At 39.8% G+C, this 10,750-nt stretch overlaps 1 protein-coding gene across 1 annotated transcript in view; it reads left to right on the forward strand.

Moving 5' to 3' along the window:
• GRK4 (G protein-coupled receptor kinase 4) overlaps positions 1–10,750 on the forward strand; it is an 87,735-nt gene that overhangs the window by 18,973 nt on the left and 58,012 nt on the right. The window contains exons 2-3 of the mRNA XM_025214078.1: positions 5,518–5,604; positions 7,175–7,287. Coding sequence (XP_025069863.1) covers positions 5,553–5,604; positions 7,175–7,287 — 165 coding nt within the window. The 5' untranslated portion in view covers positions 5,518–5,552. The remainder of the gene's footprint in view (positions 1–5,517; positions 5,605–7,174; positions 7,288–10,750) is intronic.

Genomic DNA, 10,750 nt, shown 5'->3' on the forward strand with positions numbered 1-10,750 from the left:
AGGATACTTTTGATTCTCCAGTAAAAAATATAAAAAGTTGAACATGTCCTTGTGTCCTTTAGGAACCTACTTAAATCACAATTTGTGATTTTATGGAAACGACGAAAAACAGCGATTTGTGCGCTCACCATGAAAAACGGCATTGGCTGCAATTTTCTCAGGAAATCAATTAAAAAAAAAAACTTAATACAAATAAAATGCTGGCTCCTAGAGCAGTGCAAAACGGCTATGTTTTGTTTCGGTTTCAGATTTGGCATTTTGGAGGGACAGTGATTTGTTTCAGTGTTTTGGATCACTGTCCCATTTGGATTCGGTCGAACTTGTTCTGGAGTTTCAGCGCTGTTTGGGTGTTTCAGCCATAAGCTATAAGGGCAAATCAGTAAAATGCCTATAACATTGTCATTTCTTGCCTGATTCAGATGAAAATTACAGGGATGGTAGCCCCTTCTGAGGGCATGAAGCCTGCTAAGTTTCAAAGAGGTAGGTGTAGCAACGGCAATTGGGGCCTCTAGTAGCTTGTGGCAGAGCCCCACTGCGCAGTGCGGGGCAGTGGATGTTGCCCACCCCCTCCCTGCTTGGCACCCATGCGGCAGCTGCCCCATAGTGCAAGTGCAGCACGGCTTGGCAGGGCACTGTGTGCTGTCAAGGAGCTGGAGCTGCTCCAGCAGTCAGCCAGAGCTCCCAGTTCATTTCCCTAGCTCTCTGATTGCTTCCTCTAGCTCTCTGGTCATTCCCCCCAGCTGTTCCCAAGGGGTATGGGCCCCCAGATCTGCGCCCTGGGTTTCAGCAGGCTGCTGCTGCTGGCTGGGGAAATAGCTCAGAGCTGCTGCTAACCCCAGCTGGCAGCAGCAGCCTGCTTTCATCCTGCTACATATCCAGGGGCCCACGCCCCATGGGAAGATCTGGGGAAACGAAGGGCAGCCAGCAGTCAAGATGTTGGCCATCCCCTCCCTGGATCCTCTCTGCTAATCAACATGGAGGGTGGGGCTGCCAGAAAATGATGGCAAATTTGCTTTCTCTTGCCACGAATTATGTAGATCCCTCCCTACCCATCTTGGCTGTTGCTTTTCAAAAGCTTTGCATTTCCATGAATCTGTGTTGAATTCTGTCTTTCCTTCTGAGGTCTGTTTGCACATGTTGTGCACGCATGGTCTTTTATATTACTGTATACAGGTGGATTATACTGGTATAATGTATGTTGTGGTGATGGACAGAAACAACACTTCTGCGTGTGCATGTTCTCCTTTCATACCTCCTGTTGCTTAACTGATAAACAGCTCCTTTGATCACATGTTCAGATAAAGGCTGGTAGTGCATACAGTTTTCTTTCTTTGATGCAGCTGTTTGCTTTCAGAGCTCTTTGGGTGGGGCTGATTTGGCTTTCTCATCTTATCTTTCTGGTTTTTTAGCACCAGTTGTGTGCGCATGCATATGGAGGTGAACCTGCAGCACTGCCTGAATGCCCTTAACCTGCAGACCTTTACAAACAAGGATAGGAACTAGTCTCTCCAGTTCACATTGTGAGGTTGGGGGTGGGAGAAGGCACGCAGAGGTTCGGGTCTTTTTGAAAATCATGCAGCAAGCTGGTAACAGAGCCTGTGTAGGCTGTTATTCACTGAATTGCATTGAAAGGACCAAATATGTCTGTTGAGGAGCATTTTGTTGTTACTTTATTAACAGATTTTAATCACATAGGACAGAGTCCAATTTCTCTCCCTCTGCCTAACCCCAGAAAGACTGTGGTCAGGATGTACAGTGTTACTGAACTAGAGTCACATCAGTATAGATGTAAGTATCCAAAGGCTGACTTGGTAGGTAATAGAGTGCGGCTTTGTTATATACCATCGGCCTCCTTTTGAAACCATATTTCTTTTTGTCACAAGGGTAGGGATTCTTCGTTGCAAACAACTTTGCATTCACTGAGGAGTCGTATAAGGCATGGTGTTTGGTTTGTGTTTTGTTTTTTTTCAATAATTTTTTAAAGTTAGATGACTTTAACAAAAGAAAAAATAAAAAGCATCTGGAAACACTTATTATGTAGTATGCTCTGGTAGCTCAAAAATGTTCTACTAGAATGTCACTAAAATTTCTTAGAAGAAAAACTCTATGCAAGGTAAAGGGCTAAACATGAGAAATTTTACCTAAAGGAGTTTTTGTAAGTGCTTGAAAATGTTAATAAAAAAACTCATAACCGTAGTGGCATTATCACAACAGGTTTTTCCCTTTCATATGGAGATGGATTATTTGCTATTGGAAAACTTTCTAGCCAGCAAATACATCTGAAAGCGACTAACTGGTGGTTCATCAGAAGCATTGTGTTGAGCCATAAAGCAGAAAGTGCACAACCTGACCATTGAATCATTTCTGCCTAGCAGAGCACAGCACTGGCCTTTACAAATTTATCCAAAGCAGCCTGTAGTGCTCTGGATCAGTGTTGAGATGTGGTCACAGATCATAACTGTTAGAGGTTGAATTATGAATAATATTACATTGTTACAGAAATGGTAGACTTTGAGCAGAAGGAATCATTAGTTAAGAACTAAAATGCTACCTGCCACAATTTTTGCCACAAACAATATGTTTGACTTTTTCTGTTGTCTTTTCAATATTGGTATATCCTGTGTGCACTATAGATAAATGGAGCACAAAAATGAGGGAAGATGGGGAAGAGAGAGAACCATGTTGGGTTTGGTAGATTTAATAAGCTATTGATTGTAGTATATCATTAACAAGGCCTCATCTCTCACTTTCATAAAAGGGTGATAGTGACCGGGTTATGATCTTAAAATTTCTCGGTTATAAATGGAGGAAAAAAGGACAGTCTCTTTTATCATCTTTCTAAACATCTCTCAATATTTAAGGCAAAGAAATAACTCTTGAATATGTGTCTATATTGAAGCCTTACATATTTGAGGGTCAGAGGGCATCAACCTTATTGGTACTTATTCCTGTGTACCTTAATACCCGATTCAGTCAGATGTCATAGATCAGAATTTATTCTCCATCAGTGTGGCAGTGACAAAACATGCTTCATCTCTTCCTCATTTAGATGAGTAATGTTGCCATCAAACCTTTTAATTGACTTATTGCACAAATAATATTTTTATTTCTGTCAAAAGAGCTGAACAATTAATTGTCATACGTCCCCGTAGCTTAACATGACTCAGCTGCACTGCTGTTTCTCTATTAGAGAAGAGTTTGAGTGTTGTAAGTATTAGATGGAGAACTTCCTTTAACTGTCCCCACTGAATCCTTTCCCTATGTGAAATACATTGGTATGTAACTTTGCTCTGTTTGTCATTTCTAACTTCAAAGCTGATTCAATGTAAGCTCAGTTTCTGGAAATGCCTCTGTTTAAAAGTTCGAACCAAAACAATGTTAAGCCTCTTTTCCTGGACTATGAAAATATCATGCTAAACTAAAGTGGGTAGGTTAGTTGCAGAGATAGTAGTAGTAGTTGTAGTAGTACTACAGCATTTGAATCTGAAGCTGAATAGGGATTAAGAAAATGACCACAAAACTGTGATGGATCTTATATATCCTGTAACTGTATATTCCACAGTTAAGTAAAACATTGGATAGAGCAGGGGTGGGCAATTATTTCAGCTGGAGGGCCGCTTAACGAGTTTCGGCGAGCTGTTGAGGGCTGCAAGGGTAGCTCTGCCGCTGCCCCTTAACAGGTGCCCTGCCCCCACTATCCCCTGACCTTTGCCACCAGAAATCCCTGCCCTTGCCCCCAGAAGTACTCCTTTTGGGAAGGGGGTTTGCCATCTTGGGACTGGAAAAAACACATATTATGCCCATTCCTGAGATAGTAAATACCTCTGAATTCTGTTTACTTGAGTTGCAACAGGAAAGGTCAGACAGTTGGTATCAATTCACAGATCTATCTGCATTTCTAGATTGTAAGGTTTTATATTTTCATTTTTCAGCTCCTTTCTAGGTGTTGCTGAAATGTGAACGTGTTGCCTGCAACAACATAGTAGAGATGAGAACCTCTTTAGAGCAAATATGTAGCTGGTATGATGTTGATTCATTTTATATGGATTAAGATGCACTTGATACACACTTAAAAATGAAAATGTTTTAGCTTAATGCTCTTACACTGACTCTGCATTGTAAATCTTTATGAACCTAGATATCTGAATGATGAATGTTCTTCATCATGGGGAAACTCAGGCTCGCTAAGGGATAATAATATCATTACATCTGTTGTGAAAGGTGCATACATTTTGCATTCTTCATTGTGTAATGCTTATTTCTTGGTTTCAGTATGATTTACTAAGGGTAACTCCCTTCCTCTCCCCTCCCAGTGTGGTTACCAGGTTCTGGGCTAGCTTCATTCTTCAGAGAATGCAGCTTAAAATGTTATTTATCTGTTCTTTTGTCACGTGGAGGCAAAATTAGTTCGGTTCTGCTTGTAAAATTAAATGTCTTTTAAGAAAAAGAAATGAAATATTGCATACAGTTCAAAAACCTTTCTGCCAAATCATTCTTAATGTGTTTAACATTCTTGATGTTTCATAACAATCTTTTCTTGTAAAATGTTCCTTTATCTAGTGCTTTGCCTCACCATTAAATATATGTACGTCTTCTGTGATGATAACCTTATTTCAATTTTTTTAATATGTTACGCGATAAAAGTAATCTTCATGTGACAGATCTATTTTTCATAAGAGATGGTCTGTAGTGAGCCCATAGTTTTAAAATTATTAAAGTGAAAAACTAGTATGGATATGCCGTCATAGTTTTAAGCATCATTCAAAAGGTATGGGGTTCATGCTGTATATGTTATAGAGTAGGCTGTATAAATAGCCATTATGGTCTTGTATGATGCTCTAGATCTCTCAGGTTCTGCCCATAGTGTTACTATTACTACTACTTCTCTTAAGGAAAAAGGGATCAGAAAACACTATTTTTGTACAGCTTGTATTTGTGTGTTGTCTGATTCGTCAGCTTTAATGGTCATGGTTTAATGATTTCAGTTTTATATTAACTTTCTTCTTTCTGTCACTTTTATCTTGTTCATAATCATTTTCTAGGTAACAAAAGGCAGTTGTTGTTTCAGGATTGTTGAAAATGTCACCTTAATTGAAATGCTCATGGCATTATAGTACAAATGTGAGGGATGTACTTTTTAAAGATTCTTAATCAATAGGAGGAGGAGATATTCTTGTTAATAAATATTAAGATTGTGTTTCTAGTAAAGGAAGGAAACTTGCTCTTACCTTTCAGCCTGTCCTAAACTTTGCTTGATATTTTAAAATATTTCTATCTAAATATACGTGGATATTTGCAAATTATTTATAGCTGTGCCTTTTTCTTTTAGCATGCATATTTGGGTAGACACTTTGAAAAACTCTTTTATGCCGGAAAAAGTAGCCTGATCTACTTGCAACATATCTGGCAGCTCTATGTGTAATCAATAATACAATATCCTGCTATATAGAGGGTAGATCATACTTTAGCCTGAGGCAGATTTGTAGACTGCGCTTATTTATGGAGCTTTTCTTTTAGGCAAACGGAATGGGCGCAGTAAAAAGTGGAGGGAGATGCTGAAGTTGCCACCCATCAGTTACTGTGAAGGCCTCAGACGTTCAGTTGGTAAGTATTGTATACAATTCTGAAGTCTGGTTTCTCAGGGGCTTTTGTTTGGTGAAGGTGTTTTATCTTGCTTCTGAATAGGTGTTTAGCTGGTTAGTAATCAGACCATGGCATTTAATTTAATTGAGAATTTCTGAGGAGAGTGTATACATCACAGCCACCTTTCATTATGCCCAAGGAAGCTACTCTTGGAAGAAAAGTACTAACTGAATTAAAGAAGTAATTATGCTCCAATTTCTATAGGACAAGAGAGGGTATTTACCAGAATACATTAAAATTGCAGATGCTAATGAGTTACTTGCATCAAAGTGATAGTGCCCTTTTGTTCAAAGAAATCTGGTTAGTTCTGGGCATACTGCAGTGAATCTGACAACATGCTTTTTGAAACAAAACAAGGTATAACTGCCCCATAAAATTGTGTGTGTGTGTGTTTGGTCTATGGTTATAAAGCATATTTTCAAATTAGTTCTGAAAAACTGAAAACAAAATGTAAACCTCTTTAACCAGAAGCCTTCTGAAATGGAAAACTTCTGCATAAGCACTGAACTAACACTAAAGTGTATCATATTAATTCATAGTTTGGACATAGATATTGAAATAATCATCAGCATGAAGCTTTTTAATCAGAGTTCGCATCTGTAAGGCTAACAGGAACAGGCTGTCTTTTTTTTTTTTTTTTACCAACACTTACATATATTGCTTACTACCTAATTTTACATTCTCGTTCCATTTTGTTTCTTTTTCGGCCTATCCAAGTTGTTCCCTCTTGCCTCATTTCACCCAAAAGCAAACAAACAACAACAAATGCCAAAATGTGCATTGGCAGGCAAAGAGTCTCTTTGGACAAGCTGTATTTAAAACAAGAAGTACAAATTCTTCCTCAAGATGCATACAGTCTGAAGAAAGGGTAGAGGTGCTCATTTTATGTTTGGCTGACTTTAAATTGATATGTTTCAGGAAATTAACTGATTGGTAACTGTGAGAGTTTAGGAGAAAATCTCTTCTTTGCACATCTTACTGCATAATAGTTTACAAAGCTCAATTTACATCAGTAGTAACCTCTGTCAGGTACAGGACTATTTGGAACACTAGTTTGATCTGGAAATACTATTTCTAGGAGTTTGGTTATAGGGTTATGGTAGATTTGAATAGTGAACCTGATCTCTCAACTGTGGATCATCCAAGCCGTCCTGTTTCTGTCAATAGACTTATGTGAATAAGGTTTTTATAGCATTTTGTTTTCATTGGGAGCACCACTCTGTAGTGTTACATACAGGACCTTTTTAAAAATATTTCATGTTGGCATGAAAAGGTCAGTTTGATCTAAAAGGCCTTTTGGGGTTTATTTCTAAGTATGGTGAGCTAGTAGAGGCAGAGGTGGTAGTTTGGTCCAACTCATTTGAATTTTTAGTGGCAATTTCATCAAATCTTGGGCCTCCAATTTTCAGCGGGGCTTATAATACCTAAAAGCTTTGCATTTTTCTTTTTCTGTTGAATCTCAGATGAATAGGCAAAGACACATTATAACTTGTTTATGATGGCTTTTGTTTAATCTCTTCTCTTCCCCTAGAAAAGGACTATAACCAGCTCTGTGACAAGCAGCCAATAGGGAAACTTCTCTTCAGGCAGTTCTGTGACACTAAGCCAGATTTGAAGAGGTGCATTGAATTCCTGGATGCAGTGGTAAGCTGTAGTCCATTTATAAGGATTGCAACCCTGCTTTTTTGAGAAATTAGGAAAAGCTGCAAGTAGGTAACTTATTTAAAAAATAAGCTTTTTGCATCCCCTAGATTCATATTAATACAATAACAAAACTTGCTACATGTACTACAGTGAACTTGGCAAAAGAAACTCAACAGCTTTTAAGGACTACAAAGTCTGATAAAAGCCAGAGTAAATTGATAGGCTTTGTGGTGTACCTTGGAAACTTTATTTCTGTTGGTCTAAAGGAAATCTTAACTTTACTATAAAATTTCTGCCGCCTCGTGTATGGATGTGGTTCTCAGAGTGAAAAGGAAGAGATAACAGGAATGAAACTAATTGTGACGTATCGGAGAAGGAGCCATGTTCAGCTTGTGCTGAGTCTTCTGAGAGGTCTTCAAGTATATAGCTTTGTCTGGATTGCATCTTAATTAACCTAGTCTTAAATTAGGATCAAAGGCTTCACCTCAGATCTCAGGAATATGTTCACAATTTTTTTGCTATTTGACAAGTGATGGTGGGGAAGCATTGGTAAACCTGCAAAATTTCAATATCTAACATAGCCTCCAACTTGTAACTCTTATAAAATCTGAAAGCTAGCACAGCTCAGTTAGTGGTCTGATATAGAGCACCTGTCATCTTTTACAGATTAATTTCTTAATTGACCAGCATCTTCTTTTTTTTTCTTTTTTCTAAACTGATCTTCAATCAGTTTAGCTCAAATTAAGATAGATAAAAGCAATGGTGTGGAGTAGAACAATCAGTTTCTTAGTGTCAAATAATGGCTTAATTTTATGTAAGTAAACAGCTTTGGCATAAACTACTTGCAATCCCATACTGGAGAGCTTTGAACAACTTTTGTTCTCATTTTTTCCTTCCATTTTCAGGTACGAAATGCAAATCAGGTGACAAAATAAGATATAGATCCATAGGATAAGCAAACTGGCGTAATTTTTTTTCTGTTTAAATAGAAGTCGGGTGCATGTCTTTTAATTGAATGTACCTTGTGGAGCAACTTGACTTCAACAACAAACATATTTACTTGAATACTTGAATTTTTGCCTTGTCTTATTCACATACAAGGAAACCTCATTAAATACACTGTCTGTAATTAAACTGCTGCCAAAACCAGCATGTGCTCAGCAGTGGAAACCAATTATGAAGTCTGTTTAAATGCAGCTAACACTGAGCATAACTATAGAACACATGGCCCATATTGGGCAAACATACTGATGGGAACTTGTCACATTTTGAAATGTTGTGTCTTGAGCTAAATTAGCCAAATCATTTGCAAATTCTGTTGACTGAGGAGAGCTCAATCATTCAAGTCTGTGTGGCATTACCACCAGCAAGTATCCTACATCCCAGACTCATCAGCTTGGGGCTTCACATATTCCCAAATCCATGGCAGGCATCCTATGTACAAGTCCCAAGCCTAGAAGCTTTGGAGTTCAGATGTCCCCTAGTTTTGCTTGCCTCTAGCCAAAAGGCTGAAGGACCAAGCTAGAGGGAAAGCCTGACAGCAATCCCTCATCACCATAAATTCTGTAGCTGAAATCCTTACATTTGAAGGTATTTGTAGACTCTCACAGGGATCAACTTGCCTGCAGTGCAAGGGACAGGGCTTTACCCTCTAACTACACCAAGTCATTTGAGGCAGAGAAAAATGGTATTTCTTCTGCCAGGTAAAACCACCTGGGCTGGAAACTACCTCATGGTATTTACCTGGCAGAGTGATGGGAACCTGCCACAAGGATAAGTTAGTGCAGCCCATCTGAATCGGGTGTATGGTAGTGCCCATTAAGTGCAAGGCCCCTTAGCACCAACTCTTAAGTCATGGTGAGCCACTACATTGCATACATTTCAACTTCTTCATTCCAACAGGTGAGCTGTGCCATTCTTTCCGATTTCTAATGATTCCTGTTTTTTTCACCAGCCTTAAATGTCTGGCAAACCACCAAACGGGGTCCTGAACAGTTCACCCAGAATCCCTCTGTTGCCCCCCCCCCTTGCCTGTTGCATAAAATTATTGTGGCCCCACCCTCCATGAGGTGGAACCAGGCCAGTTTGCCCTGCACCTCATTTGCATATACATTTTTGGAGGATCTCCGGACTCATGACAGAAACACCCAGTTCTAGTTATATGGGAGACTAATTAGCACATGGGGCCTTTGTGGAGGTACCAGGAGTACATATACATACTGAGTCATGTTGAGTTGTGGGATCACCATGACTTGTAACACTGTTGACTGGTGGGGCCCAGCTCAACAAAGTAAATGGCAAATCATGAATCTTTTGGCTTTGGATGAATATCAGGGGGGCATCTACTTGAGACACTTATTGCAGCGTTGCCTAATTAGCTCCATAGTAAAGCATCACCATCTACACATGCAGAGCTATTGGGCTGGAGTAAACTAATTAACTCGGCCATAGGTTAGTACTGCCTGACATAAGTACTGTCGCAGCAGAGTTGCTTATTCTGCTGTGAAGCATGTGTAGACAGTGACCAGGGCTAGATGAGGCACAAGGGTACTACAGTGTGGGGCTGCCTGCTGGCTAGCCCTGCATTTTAGTACCCTTGTGCCCCAGCCAGCCCCTACACAGAACACTGAACCAGGGAGACCCTCCGGGCCCCCTGCCAGCCAATCCTATATGCCTCCCAGCTTTATGTGCTGCAGTCCTGGGTGCATGCATTAATGCTGTGCTCAGAAGCAATAAACTCCAGTGCAAACTGTGCTGGAGTTTATTGTATCCCACTAATTTTACAATTAGACACGCCTAGTTAGTGCTATTTATAAGTAGGTGCCAAAGTGCTGTTTAAAAGTGTTTACAGAGTACCTATGCTAAAACTTGCATCAGTTTCAAGAAACAAAATGCTTCAATTCTGGCTGAGCTAAGTGTGTGGGTGCTATATGCAAGTTACTGCAGCGATGTTCAATTTCAGGGTTATTGTTTTCAAATTTGCTCTTCACATCCATGTGCTCAGGAAGAGCAGGGTTTGACAGTAAGAAGGAAGGAAAGAAGCTGGGGGAAGGCAGAGGGCAAGGGGCTACCTGACTCCCTAGATTTTTCCCTGCTGTAGCAGTAGGTGGGGGACAAATTCGAGGCAGACCTCCAATAATTAGATTCTATGCCCGGAAAAGTATAACAAATTTATAAATTTCTCATATATACAATCTAATTATTGGGGGGCTGTCTTCTAATCAGAGATGCCAATGTGGTCCCCATTTTCAAGAAGGGGAGGAAGGAGGACCCAGGCAACTATAGGCCAGTCAGTCTCACCTCCATCCTAGGCAAAGTCTTTGAAAAAATTATCAAGGCTCACATTTGCGAGAGCCCGGCAGGAAAAATTATGCTGAGGGGAAACCAGCATGAGTTCATAGCAGGTAGATCATGCCTGACTAATCTAGTCTCTTTTTATGACCAGGTTACAAAATGCCTGGAC

Source organism: Alligator sinensis, unplaced genomic scaffold, assembly GCF_000455745.1.
Source record: "Alligator sinensis unplaced genomic scaffold, ASM45574v1 scaffold1094_1, whole genome shotgun sequence".
NCBI classification, from domain to species: Eukaryota; Metazoa; Chordata; order Crocodylia; family Alligatoridae; genus Alligator; species Alligator sinensis.